This window comes from Pan paniscus, chromosome 11 (assembly GCF_029289425.2).
Source record: "Pan paniscus chromosome 11, NHGRI_mPanPan1-v2.0_pri, whole genome shotgun sequence".
Classification (NCBI taxonomy): Eukaryota; Metazoa; Chordata; class Mammalia; order Primates; family Hominidae; genus Pan; species Pan paniscus.
In genome coordinates this window covers 3,548,002-3,566,745 of record NC_073260.2, presented here as the reverse complement: position 1 = coordinate 3,566,745, position 18,744 = coordinate 3,548,002, and the positions used below count along the sequence as shown (strand labels likewise).

Here is an 18,744-nt window from a genome sequence, read left to right as displayed (position 1 = left end):
TCTCAGTCAAATTCATAACTGCCTGGAGGCAAAGCAGAAACAGTTGAGTGTCGCTTGCCGAGAGAAAACGTTCTGAGAAATAGGTCCTCAGGTGACTCTGCTGCTGTGTGAGCATCACGGAGTGTGCGCACACCTGGATGGCAGCGCCCCCCACAGGCCTCGGCTACATCAGCCACTGCTCCTAGACTACAGACCTGCACAGCACATTACTGTACCCAATACTGTAAGTAACTGTGTATCAAAATCTATCTAAACATTGAAAAACTACCACGAAAACATGGTCTTATCTTAGGAGACGACGAACGTCACAGCAAACATCATGTGACGCACTGACTATTAAAACAGTTCAGTTTACGCTTCCCTTCATATCTAAGGAAAAAATTACAAGAAAAACATACAAAAAATGTTTTTTGAAGTTGCTATATCAGAGGTTGGCAAACTTCAGCCCACAGGCCAGGCCTGGCCACCTCCAGAGCATTCTAACGACGAACGCTTTTTACACTTTGGGGCAGGACAGGGAGACGACAGGGTTTTGACTGGAAAACCAGCAAAAAAAAAAACTATGTTGAAAATCACATGAAATTCCAGTTTCAGGGCTCATAACAAAGTCATCTCAGCCACACCACGCTCACTTGCATGCGTATTGCCCGGGACTGCTTCTGGCCAAGTGGAGTCCTCGGGACAGAGACTCTGTGGCCCACAAAGCTAAACACACACATCCCCTGGCCTCTTACAGGAGCGGCTGGCCAGCCTGGTGCAGATCTGTGTTCTCTAACTCACTATCACGTGGGGTGGCAACACATCACGAGTGCCTGAAACAGATGCTACCAATCCCTTACCTTGAAGAAGAAGCCGACCCCCGGCTTCTGGTCGCCTTCGCTGACAAGGTCCGCCGAGCCATCGAGGCTTACCAGCTCCCCATCCTCGTCGGGGGCCTTCAGGTCGGAGAGGTCCACTTCAATGAGGCTGGCCCTGCTCCTCAGAGGCTCCTCCACGGGGACGCTCTCTTTTCCCGAGACATCTGAGGAGCTGGACCCCACCTCCTTCACACTCGCATCCAGAACTTCTTTGAGGCTCATCTGCTCCGAAAGAATGTTGGCATCTTTGGAAGAGGACAGAGTAAGTGTCCGCTGATTGCTTTCATCGTGGAGCCTGTAACTGTCGAAGAGACACTTCCCATGTGGGTCACCACTGGGCTCCAGGGCACCGTCCAGGCCAGGGTCCGTGGGCGTCCGAGGGTGGCTGCTGGCAGGGAAGGGTCTCAAGTGCGGGAGCGTCTCTACACTGGGCGTTGGGGTTTTACTTCGGGAGGAGCCCTGTGGCCTGTCTTTCGGGACCTTCAGCTCCGCCGGCCTTCCGGAACGGGAATTCCGGCCTTGACCCAGCCGGGGGGCTTTGCGGTGGCCAGCCATGCCTGTGGGAGAGAGTGGCTCCACGAAGTGGACTGGCGCCTTCACTTTGTGGTCCTGCGAGTTATTCTTAGAGCCCGGCACTGGGACTGTGGGGGACTTCATCAGAAGCTGCTCTTGCTGCTGAGAGATTTTCAGGATGGCCTGCTGCAGCGTACTGATGGTTTCGTTGAGCTTCTCGATGGAAAGGTCACATTCATTCACGTCGACAACCTCCCCAACAGTGTCCTCCAGGAGGGCGGCGGAGATCACCTTATTTCTCTCCAGCTCGTGCAGAGCCACAGGGTCTTTTGCTTTATGTTGCTGAGCAAAGGCCAGGCTCTCTCTGTCCACATCCTGTGGCTCGTGAAGGAGCTCCTCTCTCTGCTCCTCCTTCACGAGAAAGTCTTCGGTTTTGGAAACAGCGTCCCCACAGTCCTCCCCGTTGTGCTGAGAGTACTCCTTTGCAAAGTGCTCCGGCCTGAGGGGTGGGGCAGCCTCGGCCTTGCCCTTCTTCACCACATGCAGGAACGCAGCCTTGCCGAGCTTCAGGCGCTGCCTTGCCGACAGCGCCTCCATCTTCTTCTTCTGGGCCTCGATGGCCCTGCGCTTCTCCTCCAGCTGCATGTGCAGCTGTACCAGCTCAGATGCCAGGAGGCTGGCGGGGTCCTTGCCATGCTGGCTCGGACTCTGCTCCCTCTTCTGCCTCCACGTCGTCAGAGGGGCTGGGCAGCTCTCAGACGCATCTGGCGTGGTCTTCTGGGAGCTGCTGGTGCTGGACTTGGTCTCACAGCTGTTGAGTCTCTGGAGCTTCCTCTCCGCAAAGCTGGTCATCTTCACGCTCCCACTCGCCATGGAGACACTGCTCATCTGAGAGGCTGTGCTCAGGCAGGGGCTCGAGCGGCCGCTGGCGTCATCTTTGTCTTCATGTTCCTTCACCTTCATGTCCTCCTGCAGTTTGGCCGACTCTTCCTCCCCAATGTATCTGCTGAGAACCACAGGATGGGCCTCACCCATGAAATCGTGCTCGGCTTCCTCTATGTCCACCACATCCGAGTCAGAATCCTGCCTGAGGAGAGTCCACGGCTCTGAATCGTGGGAGTTGGGGCTTTTTGAACAACTAACATATAACCTTCCCTCGGTGTCTTCATCAGCCCTGCCTACATGAAGGAAGAAGCCATCCGTGGATGGTCCCTGGGGGAACGGATCGAATCCGCCGAGGGCCAGAGGCCCACCACAGACCTCTCCTGCGGTTTCCACTGACAGTGGTCCTGTCTCGGTGGGGTCGATGCCCATGGGGAATTCTGAGCATGGAATCGGGGTAAAAGTCCTATTCAAGTCGCGACTGCCAGTCATTTTCCTTCGTACCAAAGGCTGGGGGCCCTCGCTGGGCCTCCTGGACACGATGCTCCTCGGTCTCCCTTCCCCCCGTTCATCCTCCTTGGTGATCACCTGCTTCTCTTTCGCTGGCTTAAGAACTGCTGGCATCAAAGGCTCCAAGAAAAAACTGTCAGGCTTACTTTCCGAGGTGTCCAGCTGTCCTTGGGGAGACCAGGCATTTGCTGTAAGGCCTAAGGCCCGGGGTGAGGCCCTGGGGAACTCCGGGTCAGCCTGCTGGGGAACCACGTCTGCTCTAACAATAGCCACAAGCTCCTCTTCCTCATCCTCAATACTGACATTGCTCAGGAGGCTCTTCCCGTGGCTCTTCGTGGCCGTGGGGTGTGGCTGGTTCTGTGGGGTCAGATTAACAATGTTGGATGCCAAACTGTCTTTGCTGATGGAGCGGGCCAAGCTGATGCTGTCGCCAGAGCTGGGATCCACTTCACAACTCGCAGCGTGATGTAGAGCAAAAGGTGTTGGCTGGGACGCAGGCCTGAAACACAGGGAAGGCCCACTGGGTGCGCTGCTGTATACACCAGAGACCCCCAACATGGACCAGGGGGTGAGAATGCCGGCCACAAAAAGAGAATACGCCTCTCATATGCAGGAGATTTAAACTCACTCTTCCACAGAGCAGAAGAAAATCAGAGATAATTTCAGCTTTGTGATTCTCAAACACTCTAGTCCCAGGACCTCTTGATACCCTTCAAAATTACTGAGGACCTCAAAGAGCTTTTGTTTCTATTTATCAGTATTAATCTCTATTTATCATCCTACAAATTAAAGCTCAGACATTTTCTAAACACTGATTAAAATTACAGTAATTAGCCCACTCCATGACAAATGACTATATTCGCCAGAACGGAAGAAGTTCCTAGTGTTAAGGGCAGGCACTATTTGACACCTGTATAGTTCTGGGATCTGGCTGGACCCTCATACCTGACTCCACCTGCTGCCACACCACATGGTATGCAGCCTCTGAAAAATCCCACGGCACACTCGCAAGAGTGAGGCTGCAGAGAGGCAGTAACTTCCTAGTGTTGTTATAAAAATAATTCTGATTTCAGGCACTCCCTATAAAAGGGTCTCGGTGATCCTCAGGGGGTTGGGGTGACATCTTAAGAACTGCTGTTTAGTATAAAAAACATTCCAAACAGAAACATTGCTGAAACACAGACTCACCTAGTTTTTTTTTCTGGCCAGGCTATTGCTGCTCCTCGAGGCTGACCATCAACTCGGGTCAAAGAATTCGATCGATGTCGCTGATCTGCAGTACAGAGGAAATAGATAGTGTTAAGTAACCAATTTTCTATCACTTGAAATTCTTTCAATATGACCATTTGTCCAGAAAAATGCCTCTCAAGTCAGTACACCAGAAGGGCCGCACGGAAAGCAGAGAGGCAAAACCATACAGTTGTCCCACATTTTGATGGTAACACACAGTTCAGAACTGTGAGAGAGCTTCAGCACGTGTGAGCCCTGCTTATGTCGCAGTTACTCTGTGTCTACTACACAGAAGGTAATTGCTCTCAACGATATTTTCACTGCAAGACTATACATTTTGACAACACAAGTTAAAATTTATTTGGCTACAGTCTTAACTAAAATCACTACATCAGCCGGGCACAGTGGCTCACACCTGTAATTCCAGCACTCTGGGAGGCCGAGGTGGGCAGATCATGAGGCTAGGAGATCGAGACCATCCTGGCCGACATGATGAAACCCTGTCTCTACTAAAAATACAAAAATTAACTGAGCATGGTGGCATGCGCCTATAATCCCAGCTATGTGGGAGGCTGAGGCAGGAGAATTGCTTGAACCAGGGAGTCAGAGGCTGCAGTGAGCCGAGATCGCACCACAGCACTTCAGCCTGGTGACAGAGCAAGACTCCATCTCAAAAAACAAACAAACAAAAAAATCACTACATCAGATAAAATGATTTAATTTTGAGAAATATGATTTTACTAATCTATAGTAAGGAGAAATTAAGGAAAAAACGAGGAAACAACATTCTTACCAGGGATGTCCTCTCCCTGTATGGATTTCTGCTGTTTCTGTCTCAGTGGCAATAAAGGATGGGATGGGCTGAAGGCAGCAGTTCCTTTCCCGCTAAATGGAAAAAGAATTACAGGGAAAATCATTCCTTTATCAAACTTCAAGGTCAACAGCAAATGCACAAGTGTACAGGACCATCCTGAATTCACACCAAGTTTTGAGAAACTCGGACTGTTCGGGAAAAAATGACTATAAAAATGAGCCAAGAGTATCAGTAACTTCCAACCTGGGATGAACATCCACACACTGCAAACGGGCACACTGACTCCCCGATGTGTCTACAACACAACCAGCTTCCCACGGGAAAAGCAAAACCCAAGCGTGCAATTAGAGTGATTTTCTGAGATAAGCAAAAGTAAAAAGAAAAAGTGATCCTTTGACAAGCAACAGTTTTCAAAAATGCACATTACTGCTTCAATTAAAAAAAAGAGAGAGAACTTCAGAGATAAAAGAGACCACAAGGATGATGCCCAATGTACTAAGCCACCACTGTGAAGATATTGATGAGTAATTAAACCCATCACAGACAGCAGCATGAACATTCCCACACTGCTGGTGGGAGGGTAAAAATGTACATTTTTAGAGAACAATATGGCAATATCCATAAAAACCTCTAAAATCACTCACACCTTTACCACTCCTTGGATTATAGCTTAAGAGAAAGAACGATGAGAGGTGCACACAGAAGCATGGGTGTGAAGGCCTCACTCCCGGGAAGAACGGCACATGCGGGAAAGGCGGAAGTCACACGTGTGCGGATCGCACAGTTCTGACAGAGCAACACCCATGAGACCGGCACCCAGCAGCCTCTGCCACTCCACAGGCACCAGCTCCCCGAGAAACAAGCGCGCTCACACTGCAGGGCAGCTATCTTGCTTGTTTCACTTTGGGGAGAATTTGGTAAAGGGATAATTCGCCAGGTGCAGACAGGCTGGGGAGATCACAGGGGACAGCACGGCACCCTAGGCCAGAGTCAGCACACCTAGGCCTGAAGAGGCAAAGACGGGCAGAGGACACCAGAGTCAGGACACAGACACCAAAGAGACACAGTGAGAGCAGGTGTGCAGGAGCACACAAGCGAAAGGGTTGCGGAGAGAGGGGCTCAAGGCAGGGAGCCCGGGGGGAAGCTGGGCAGAGCAGGAATGGCACAGGGACCTGTGTCAGGGCCACAATGCAAACCCTGCAGCCTGGACACCGTGGGGACAGTGGACCCATCACGGCACGCCCATGACGTGACAGACTGGGTAGCTGTTGAAACTGTGGCAGAGGAGGATGCACCGAGTGGGAAAATTCTCACCACAGGCTGCTGGGTGCAGACAGCAGGTCACAGAGCAGCGTGTACACGGGCACCAGCTTCTTGTGCGCACACACGCACACACACACACACACACGGCTCAACAACAGACACGCAAAGACCGAAGGGAGGACGCCAAGTGTCCACGCTGGCCCCGTGTGAGGGACGGCTCAGCCTCGAGCCATTCTCCTCACTCAGTGACCCCGCCTGTGCCCGCGGGCATGGAGTTACCGCCCCACCTCTGCTCTGAGCTCTGGGGACAGACACCCCAGTCTCAAAGCCGCCCAACACAGAACACATCCAAACCCTTCCCTCAGCTATGCCCCTCCCCTGGGTGTGTACCCCCCCGCCACTGCCTGTATCACAAGGGCCTCTCAACTCCTTCCTCCTGACTCCGGCAGCCCCCGCATCCCATCCCTCAACATGGTCACCGGTTTTAGCTCCTCTCAAACAACCTGAAACAACTGAGTTCGTTCTATGCCATGCTGTCTCACTGAACCATTCACTTATGTGAATTATTTAAAACCACTTTTAAATAGTGTCTTCATCTTAAATCCCAACTTAAATCGCCACGTTAAAAATGTTTCTCCACTTTCGGTGTGCTAACTGGCTCCAGGCTGGAATCAGCTGTGGGTCCTCCTACCACACACAGCACAAAGCTCACTCTTACTCCAAGGGAAGCTTCCTTCACCCCCTCCCCCAATTCTGGCACAGTCAATTCTACCCCAGATATGGTTATCCAAATTAGGTCTTCATGATGAAAATTCATTTTCGAAAAAACGTTTTTTAAACAACTCTTTTTCTAGAGTAGTTTAGCCTTTAAGCAGCTCTATACACTTTTTCACTAGAATCAAATTAATTCTTCCCCGAAGAGCAAACAAATTCTCTTCTTTGAAGACTTCACAATACTTGAAATGCAAGAGGATTTCACTCTTTATGTCTATCAGACCATAAAGAGCACACCTAAACTGTCAATTCAACTTTCTAATCTTTAGATCGTTTCTTAAACAGTGTAACACATGGTGGAAAAGAGAACAGAAAAACACCTGTTCCATAAACAATGTCAGAATTAGGTACACATCCCTGAAGGAACTTCCTGCTAGTATCATTCCCGGCCTCTGGAAAGGGGACCGAATGGCCAGAAGGGCAGGGACAGAAGGAAAATCTTTCATAAGCGAATACAAATTGCTTATTTTAAAAAAGGTAACTTCAATTAATATTTCAAACTAACACAAAAAGGGACACAAGATGGTGAACTGATTCTGAAAGCAGAAAGACAGACTTACAGGTATTCAGGTTCTTCCGGGTGCAGGTAGTGCCTGTGACAGCCTTCCGCCGGCTGCTGCACGGGGGGCTGCAGGTCAGCCGGGGTCCCTGCAGCAGGGCTGCCTAGGAAACTGCGTTTGGTCGCGTTGGAGATAGGTACAGGAGGCCGGCTGCTCTTCTGGTGTAACACTGTTTTCGCTGCAGAAATAGCGTTTTTGCATCGTTACTTACAACACTAACTGGAAGCACAGAAAACCTAACCTGCAGCTTTTATAAGCACTAACTCAACCTTTTATTGAAACCAAACTTCTGCCAAAAAAAACTGGTTTCAAGTTTAACAAATGTATTCTGTAATAACAAGTACTACAAATATTATACCAAAGTAAATACTAACATTAAAAGACACAACACAGATGAGAAGAAGAACTGAGAGGAAATGTAAGCCCAGCTGATGGGCTCTGTCTTGGTCACCGTCTAACACCTGCGCAAAAGTCCTCCACTGGTGGGCTGCTTCCAAAACCACGTGCCACCTTCACCAAGCCTGGTGCTAGACAAGATGCCCACCACCCAGGCTCCTGGGAGAAGGCTTGGGGCTCAGCTCCAGAGAGCCACCTCGCTCAGCCCAGCCAGTGAGGGACCGAGGCAGGGTCAGAAGGGCGGTTCTCTAGGCCCAGCATGTGGGCAGCTGCTCTGGTGGGTCCCTTCAGCTCCAGCCCCTGGGGGTCAGGTGAGGTGCTGAGCCTGGCTGGGGCACCATTCCCTTTCTTGGCCCACGCCTGCTCACCCGCCTCTCTCCCAAAGGGTCAGCCCCAAACAGTGACTCTGTATCTAAGGCTGCTTCCCAGAGAACTAACCTATGGGAGGTGATGCCAGGAGCAGCTCAAGAAGGCAAGAGGTGGGGCCATATGGTGGGGACCAGTGGGAGGGCACCCACTAGGTGATGTGTTGTGAACATGGAGGAGGGAAGTAAGGACGAGCGGGTGGCGGCTGCACTGAGCTGTGCAGACGGTCTAGGGAAAAGATAAAGAGGGCTAAGAGGCAGCAACGTGTGACCAAAAGCCAAGGGCACCAAGCTGTGCTCTCCTACAGCCAGGGGCCAGGACCAGAAATGAATGGCTGCCAGAGAAGCTAAACCCCCAACCCAAGAAGGCTGCAAGGCCAAGGTGAGGCCCTAGATGGGAAGGAAAGAGACTATGACTAATGGCATACAAACTTCTAGGCCTGGAGAACCTCAAATTCTCAGATTACCTGAAATTCTTTGAGCCTACAGAGGAGGGCTCCCCTCCCTGTTAAAGGCCAGTATCCCTGCTGGCCCCACGCTTAGATGATACAGATCTCTCTCTCAAGATGACATGTGCTCCCCCGGGCACATTATAATCAAATTGTCAAAGACAAAAAGAATTTTGAAAGCAGCAAGAGAAAAGTGATTCATCATATACATGGGAACCCCCATTAGACTATCAGTAGGTTTCTCAGCTGAAACCTGCAGGCCAGAGAGAAATGGGATGATATATTCAAAACGCTGAAAGGACGGGAAAAAACCCCAATCAAGAACATTTTATCTGGCGAAGCAATACTTCAGAAACACAGAGGAAATAAAAACATTCCCGGACAAACAAAAGTTGAGGGAGTTCATCACCACTGCACCTGCCTTCCAAGAATGGCTAAAAGGAATTCTTCATATTGAATCAACAGAACACTAAATAGCAACACAAAAACATAAAAAGTATGAAACTTATTGGTAAAGGGAAATATACAGACACAAACATAATACTGTATTACCATAACAGTGGTAGATACATCGCTTTTAATTCCATTATAAAAGTTAAAAGAGGCCAGGCACGGTGGCCCATGCCTGTAATCCCAACATTTTGGAAGGCTGAGGTGGGAAGACCACTTCAGCTCAGGAGTTCTAGACTAGCCTGGGCAACACAGCAAGACCTCATCTCTACTGAAAAAAAAAAAAAAAATTAAAGTAGCTAGGCATGGTGGCACATGCCTGTAGTCCCAGCTACTTGGGAGGCTGAGGTAGGAGGATTGCTTGAGCCCAGGAGTCTGAGGCTGCAGTGAGCAATGATCAAGCCACTGCACTTCAGTCCAGCCTGGACAACAGAGCAAGACCTTGTCTCAAAGAAGAAAAAAAGGTAAAAGACAAAAATAGTTAAAATAACAATAAATTGGCCAGGCACGGTGGCTCACACCTGTAATCCCAGTACTTTTCGAGGCCGAAGCTGGTGGATCACCCGAGGTCGGGAGTTCAAGACCAGCCTGGCCACATGGTGAAACTCCAGGTCTACCAAAAAAACAAAAATTAGCCAGGCATGGTGGCGGATACCTGTAGTCCCAGCTACTCAGGAGGCTGAGGCAGGAGAATCACTTGAACCCGTGAGGCGGAAGTTGCAGCGAGCTGAGATTGTGCCACTGCACTCCAGCCTGGGCGACAGAGCGAGACTCTGTCATACATAAATAAATAAATAAATAAATAAATAAATAAATAAATAAATAAATAACAATAAGTTATGTTAACAATTACATAAATAGTTATGTATGGTGGCATTAACTGCACATCATGTAGAGGAGGGAGGTAAAAGCTGAGAGGTCTTGCATATAAGTGAAGGTGAGTTGTCATCATCTTAAAACAGACAACTGTATCTTATGTAAGCCCTAGGTAATGACTACTGAAGTTACACAAAAGAAAAAGAGAAGGGAAAGCAAAAACCATTAACACAAAAAGCAACAACAAAACACAAATGAAGATAGCAAGAGACAAAGACATGCAAAAGAACTGTTAGACAAAACAGTTAACAAAATGGAAAAAGGAAATCCTTTCCTATCAATAATTACTTCAAACAAAAATGGATTCAACTCACTAATCAAAAGATAGAGAGTAGCTAAATGAACTAAACACCAAGATTCAACAGTATACTGCCTACAGGAAACCCACTTTTGAGTGAAGAACACACAGGCTGAAAGTGAAGGGATGAAAAGATATTCCACGCATGCAAATGGTAACCCAAAGAAAGCAGGCATGGCTATACTTACCTCAGACAAAACAGACTTTACATCGAAAACTGTCTCTAGAGACAAGGGTCAATTCAACAGAAAGCTGTAACAACTGTAAACATCTATGTACCCACATCAGACCTAAATATATAAAGCAATATTGACAGATCTCAAAGGAGAAACAGAAATACAGTAATAGCAGAAGGCTTCAATACCCCACTTTAAATACTGGATAGAATATCCAGACAGGATATTTAACAGTAATAAAAACAAAGAACAGCAGGCTTACACAACATTCCAGACTAAATGACCTCACAGAGACATATACACACTTTTCACCCAACAGCAGCAGAATACGTATTTTTCTCAAGCACATGGGACCCATTCTCCAGAACAGATCATATGTTAAGTCATAAAACAAGTCTTAAAAAATTTAAGAAGATCAAAATCATGTCATGTATCTTTTCCAACCACAATGGAATGAACCTAAAATTAATTACAGCAAGAAGGCCAGGCGCAGTGGCTCACGCCTGTAATCCCAGCACTTTGGGAGGCTGAGGGGGGGCAGATCACCTGAGGTCAGGAGTTCAAGACCAGCCTGGCCAACACACTGAAACGCCGTCTCTACTAAAAATACGAAAAATTAGCTGAGCGTGGTGGCGGGCGCCTGTAATCCCAGCTACTTGGGAGGCTGAGGCAGGAGAATTGCTTGAACCTGGGAGGCGGAGGCTGCAGTGAGCCGAGATCGCTCCAGCCTGTGTGACAGAGTGAGACTCCGTCTCAAAAAAATTAAAAAGTAACGGCAAGAAAACAAGATGATTGACAAATACATGGAAACTAAACAACACATTCTTAAACTACCATTGAGTAAAAAAGGAAATCAAAAGGGAATTTTAAAAGTATCTTAAGCTGAATGAAGCGGAATACAACATACCAAAACTTGCATGATGCAGTGTTAACAAGGAAGTCTGGGGCCAGATGTGGTGGCGCAGACCTGTAATCCCAGCACTTTAGGAGACTGAAGTGGGAGGACTGCTTGAGGCCAGGAGTTCAAGACAAATCTGGCCAACATAGCGAGACCCCATCTCTCTTTTTTTAATTAAAAAAAAAAGGAATTCTGTAGCAATCAACACTTCCATTAACGAAGAAGCAGGACTTTAAATAACAACCTAACTTCACACCTCAAAGACTAGGAAAGGAAGAACAAACTAAGCTCAAAGTTAGCAGAAGAAAGGAAATTATAATAAAGATCAGAGCAGAAATAGATCAAATAGAGAAAAACAATAGAAAAAAATCAACAAAACTAAGTTGGTTTTGTGAAGATAAAATTGACAAACTAATGAAGAAAAAGACTCAAATAAAATCAGAAATAAAAGAGGAGATATTATAATAGATGCCTCAGAAATAAAAATGATCACAAGGGCCTATTACAAACACTTATATGCCAACAAACTGAATAATGCAGAAGAAATGGATAAATCTCTAGAAATATACCATCTATGAAGACTGAACAAAGAAGATATCTAAAGCCTAAACAGACAGTAATAAATAAAGAGACTGAAGCAGTAATCACAAACCTCCCAACAAAGAAAAAGTCCAGGACCAGATGGCTTCACTACTGAATTCTACCAATTCTTCTTAAATCCTTCCAAAAAACAGAAGAAGAAACACTTCTAAACTCATTTTATGAAGACAGCATCACCCTGATACCAAAGGCAGACATAGACACCAGAAGGAAAGAAAACTACAGGCCAATATCTCTGATTAACGCAGATGTAAAAATCCTCAATAAAATACTAATAAACCAAATTCAACATTACATCAAAAAGATTATACACCATGATTAAGTGGAATTCCTCCCTGAAATGCCAGGTTGGTTCAACAAAGGCAAATCAATGCAGAACACATTAACAGAATCACAGATAAATACCACATGATCATCTCAACAGTATGCAGAAAAAGCATCTAAGTTCAACATCCATTCATGATTTAAAAAAAACAACTCTACACAAAACAGGTATAGAAGGAGCTTACCTCCTCACAATAAAAACCATTTATGAAAAGCCCACAGCCAGTACCATAATTAGTGGGGGAAAACTGAAAGCTTTTCCTCTAAGATCTGGAACAAGACAAGGATGCCCACTCTCACCTCTTTTATTCAACACAGTACTGGAAATTCTAGTCAGATAAATTGGTCTAAATAAATAAATAAAAAAGAAAAAAGGAAATCCAAATTGGAAAGGAAGAAATAAAACTGTCTCACTGCAGATCCAAGGTCCTACACATAGAAAATCCTAAAGGCTCCATAAAATAAGTGCTAGAACTAATCAACGAATTCAGTCAAGTTGCAGGATACAAAATCAACATGAAAAAACTGTAGCATTTCTATACACTAACAATTAATTAATTATCTAAAAAAGAAATCAAGAAAACAATCCAATTTATAATAGCATCAAAAAGAACAAATACTTAGGAATAAATATAACCAATGAGTAAAAGATCTGTACACTGAAAACAATAAAACACTGATGAAAGAAATTGAAGACAACAAAATTAGTGTAAAGATATCCCATATTCATGGATTGACATAATATTGTCAAAATGTCCATACTACCAAAAATGACCTACAAATTCACTGCAATCCCTATCAAAATCCCAATGGCATTTTCCACCAAAACAGAAAAACAAACCTAAAATCTGTATGGAACCACAAAAGACCCAAAATAGCCACAGTAATCTTGAGAAAGAACAACAAAGGCAAAAACATCACACTCCCTGATTTCAAATTATACTACAAAGCTATAGTAAAACACTATCATACTGGCATAAAAACAGACACAAGCCAATGAAACAGAATTGAGGTATACGGTTAACTAATCTTTGACAAAGGTGCCAAAAATACACCAATGGGAAAGGATAGTACCTTCAATAAATGTTGTTGGGAAAACTGGATAACCAGATGTAGAAGAATGAAACTGGACCCTTATTTCACACCATATACAAAAATCAACTCAAAATGGACTGAAGACTTAAACTAAGACTAATTAATTTAGTTAAGACCTGAAACTGTAAAACTCTAGGGAAATAAGCTCCTTGACATTAGCCTTGGTGATGATTTGGTTATCACACCAAAAGCACAACTAACAAAAACAAAAATAAACCACAGGAACTACACCAAATGAAAAAGGTTCTGCAAAGCAAAGGAAACAAACAAAACGAGATGGCAGCCTACAGACTGAGAAACTATTTACAAACTATATGGCTGATAAGAGGTTAACATCCAAAATACATAAGTAACGCAACTCAATCGCAAAAATACAAATAACCCAAATAAAAAGCAGGCTAAGGTCTTAAATAGGCATTTTTTTCAAAAGAAGACATACAGGTGGCCAACAGGTATGTGAAGAGTTGCTCAACATGACCAGTCATCAGGGAGTGCAAATCAAAACCACAATAAGGCATCACTCACACCTGTCAGGATGGCTATTATCAAAAAGACAAGAGATGAGTATTGAGGAGAATGTGGAGAAAAGGTGAACCTTTGCATACTGTTGGTGGGAACACAAATTGGTATAGCCATTCTGAAAAACAGTATGGAGGTTACTCAAAAAACTGAAAATAGAATTACCATATGATCCAGCAATCCCTCTTCTGGGTATATATCCAAAGGAAATGAAATCAGCGTCGCTAAGAGTTATGTGCACTCCCATGTTTACTGCGGCACAATTCATAATTGCCCAGATATAGAATCAATCTGCTTGTCAACAGATGAATAAAGAAATTGTGATATACAGAGACATACAATGGAATATTACTCAACCTCAAAAAAGAAGGAAGTCTTGTAATTTGTGACAACACAGATGGACCTGGAAGATATTATGTACAGTGAATAAGCCAGACACAGAAAGAAAAATACTGCTTGATCACACGTGTATGTGGAATCTAAAAAGCAGAACTTAAGGAGAGAAGTGTTTGCCAGGGGCTGGAGGGTGAGGGGAACAGGGAGATGATGGTCAAAGGGCACCAAGTTTCCATTTTAAGGTAAGTAAGGCAGCATGGGACTATAGTTAGCAATATTATGTTGTCCATTTGAGATCTGCTGAAAGATTTTAAGTGTTCTCACCACATACAAAGGTAGCGATGTGAAGAGACGGATGTTAACTAGCTTGACCCTGGTAACCAGTTCACTATGTATACGTGTATCAAAACATCATGCTGTTTATATACACTTTTAATCTTCAATAGGACCTGCCCCCATCTTCCCTCGCGGTCACCAGGCCTATAACCAGGGTGACATCCAACAAAGCCCTTGCCTGGGAGAAAAGGGCCACATACCCACACACCCCGTGGAGCTGCGGGGTGTAGCCAGCCAGTTTCAGCAGCCAGGGGAGGCTGTGAAGTGCTGGACTCTGAGGGCCCTTGTCAAGGGAGCTGGCTGAGGCAAAATGTGTCCATTTGGGAGGACCCCCAAGCACAGGATTTGGCAGGAATTGGGTGATGATGCACGTGTACTAACAGGAGGCCCTTACCAAGTAAGGGAGAAGTACCATAACTGCCAAGGGACAGCAGAGGAGGGGCTAGGACCCCTCCCGCCCCCACACACACAGCAGAAGCATGGGGAGTGTGCCGGTCAGACGGGTACCCACAGCAGCACCAGGCAGCCCCGTGGTCGCCCCCTTCAGTACACCAGGGCTGTCTGAAGCAACGATTGGCGGGGAAGCAATCACCGTGGCAAGGGGAAGACAGAGTTCCAAAGTGAGAGGCTTCACGGAGGTATCAGAAACCAGGTGGCCTTAGTGATTATGGTGAATGGCAAGGCTGGAGGGGCGGCCACGGGGCCTGGTCAGCAGAGTCACAGAATTGAGAACAGGGCCCTGCTTCACTAGGCACAAAACACAGAGCCAACAAGGGCACTGGTGAGCTTATCCCATGAGAAGAAACCAAGAAAGGATGACTGGTTGCTAAGAGCAGCTGTGCCCCCACTGGAATTCAGTATGCCATGCTGGACGGATCCAAATTACACCCTAGTGGCATAAAAATTATTTTGATGGCTGGGCACGGTGGCTCACGCCTGTAAGCCCAGCACTTTGGGAAGCCGGAAAAGGCAGATCACCTGAGGTCAGGAGTTCTAGACCAGCCTGGCCAACATGGCAAAACCCCGTCTCTACTAAAAAATGCAAAAATTAGCCAGGCGTGGTGGTGCGCACCTGTAATCCCAGCTACTTGGGAGATTGAGGCAGGAGAATCACTTGAACCCAGGAGGTGGAGGCTGCAGTGAGGTGAGATTGTGCCACTGCTCTCCAGCCTGGGTGACAGAGCAAGACCCTGTCTCAAAACAAAAAACAAAAACAACAAAAAAATTATTCTGACATTTGCTATCCAACAGACTCAAAAAACAGCTTTTTCAGAGCTTCTCTTATCTGACCAGGGGCAGAAACTTCGGAAAGAGAGGTGCCAAAATCCCCTCTGGGGCAGATTTCCTGCCCAAAAGCACCCAGAGAAGCCCATGTGCATCTACAGACGCACATCACCACGTACCTTTACCCGTTCCGCAGCCACACATCGCCAAGTACCTTCTACCCTGTTCTACAGAAACACGTCACCACGTACCTTTACCCATTCGGCAGCCACACATCGCCACATACCTTCTACCCATTCCGCAGGCACACATCGCCACGTACCTTCTACCCATTCTGCAGCCACACATCGCCACGTACCTTCTACCCTGTTCTACAGACACACGTCACCAAGTACCTTTATCCATTCCGCAGCCACACATCACCACGTACCTTCTACCCTGTTCTACAGACACACATCACCATGGACCTTTACCCACTCTGCAGCCACACATCGCCACATACCTTCTACCCTGTTCTACAGACACACGTCACCACATACCTTCTACCCTGTTCTACAGACACGTCACCACGTGCCTTTACCCATTCTGCAGCCACACATCGCCACGTACCTTCTACCCATTCTGCAGTCACACATCGCCATGTACCTTCTACCCATTCTACAGCCACACATCACCACGTACCTTCTACCCTGTTCTACAGACACACGTCACCACGTGCCTTCTACCCATTCCGCAGCCACACATCACCACATACCTTCTACCCTGTTCTACAGACACACATTACCACGCTTTTTCTACTCCGTTCTACAGACACGTCACCACACACTTTCTACCCTGTTCTACAGACACACATCACCACGCACTTTCCACCCATTCCGCAGCCACAGTCATGTACCTTCTACCCTGTTCTATAGACACACATCACCACACACTTTCTACCCATTCTGCAGCCACACATCGCCACGTACCTTCTACCCTGTTCTACAGACACACATCATCACACACTTTCTACCCCGTTCTACAGACACACGTCACCACGCACTTCTACCCTGTTCTACAGACACACATCACCACGCACTTTCTACCCCGTTCTACAGACACGTCACCACGCACTTCTACCCTGTTCTACAGACACACATCACCACGCACTTTCTACCCATTCCACAGCCACACATCGTCACGTACCTTCTACCCTGTTCTACAGATACACATCATCATGCACTTTCTACCCCGTTCTACAGACATGTCACCACACACTTCTACCGACACACACCATGCACTTTCTACCCATTCTACAAACACGTCACCACACTTGCTACCCATTCTACAGACACACGTCACCACACACTTTCTACCCGTTCTACAGACACACGTCACCACACACTTTCTACCCATTCTACAGACACACATCATCACGCACTTTCTACCTGTTCTAGAGACACACGTCACCACGCATGTTCTACAGACACACATCATCATGCCCGTTCTACAGACACACATCATCACGCACTTTCTACCCATTCCAGAGACACACGTCACCACGGACGTTCTACAGACACACATCATCATGCACTTTCTACCCCTTCTACAGACACACATCATCATACACTTTCTACCCCTTCTACAGATACACATCATCACGCACTTTCCACCCGTTCTACAGACACGTCATCACGCACTTTCCACCCGTTGTACAGACACATGTCATCACGCACTTTCCACCCCTTCTACAGACACACGTCATCACGCACTTTCTACCCGTTCTACAGACACACGTTATCACGCACTTTCCACCCGTTCTACAGACACACGTCATCACGCACTTTCCACCCGTTCTACAGACACACGTCATCACGCACTTTCCACCCGTTCTACAGACACACGTCATCACGCACTTTCTACCCGTTCTACAGACACACGTCATCACGCACTTTCCACCCGTTCTACAGACACACGTCATCACGCACTTTCCAACCGTTCTACAGACACACGTCATCACGCACTTTCCACCCGTTCTACAGACACGTCATCACGCACTTTCTACCCCTTCTACAGACACACGTCATCACGCACTTTCCACCCGTTCTACAGACACACGTCATCACGCACTTTCCACCCGTTCTACAGACACACGTCATCACGCACTTTCCACCCGTTCTACAGACACACGTCATCACGCACTTTCTACCGGTTCTACAGACACACGTCATCACGCACTTTCCACCCGTTCTACAGACACGTCATCACGCACTTTCCACCCCTTCTACAGACACACGTCATCACGCACTTTCCACCCGTTCTACAGACACGTCATCACGCACTTTCCACCCGTTCTACAGACACACGTCATCATGCACTTTCCACCTGTCCTACAGACACATCATCACGCACTTTCCACCTGTTCTACAGACACACGTCATCACGCACTTTCCACCCATTCTACAGACACGTCATCACGCACTTTCTACCTGTTCTACAGACACACGTCACCACGCACTTTCTACCCATTCTTCAGAGACATATCACCACACACTTTATATCCGTTCTGCAGACACATGTCACCACACACTTTCTACCCTGTTCTATAGACACACATTGTTACGCACTTTCTACTCCATTCTCAGGACACACATCATCACACACTTTCTACCCGTTCTGCAGACACACTTCGCTACACACTTTCTACTTGGTTCGGCGCCCTTCGGTTCTGCTCCTGTATGAGCCTATCTGTCTTTCCTGAGGAAACTGATTCATCCTTCCCATACAAGCTTCTTCTCTCCCTGCCTCCCTGCTGACGCAGAGTGTATGAGTCCCTATTTCTAGCTACTCAGCAAGCCACTGTTTCTGTGCCTGCCACATGCATATGAATAGCTATGAGTCTGTTTGTGTCCGTATTTCCTCCCAACAATGCCCAGTCTCTGGGACCAGCAACACTAAGGTGAGCATGCATGGCAATGGTTCCCCAGTCATTCCCAAAGGGACCACCAGCTACATTCCCA

General features: G+C 46.9%; 1 protein-coding gene across 7 annotated transcripts in view; it reads right to left on the bottom strand.

Annotated features, from left to right (window-relative positions):
* CAMSAP1 (calmodulin regulated spectrin associated protein 1) overlaps positions 1–18,744 on the bottom strand; it is a 97,022-nt gene that overhangs the window by 10,390 nt on the left and 67,888 nt on the right. For all 7 annotated transcript variants that reach the window (XR_010108989.1, XM_034929490.3, XM_034929489.3 and 4 more), the window contains 4 exons: positions 7,404–7,581; positions 4,786–4,877; positions 3,951–4,035; positions 840–3,261 (listed from right to left, as the gene is read on the bottom strand). Coding sequence is in view for 6 of the 7 variants with exons in the window: in XM_034929490.3 (XP_034785381.2) it covers positions 840–3,261; positions 3,951–4,035; positions 4,786–4,877; positions 7,404–7,581 (2,777 nt within the window). In the remaining variant the exon portion in view is untranslated. The remainder of the gene's footprint in view (positions 1–839; positions 3,262–3,950; positions 4,036–4,785; positions 4,878–7,403; positions 7,582–18,744) is intronic.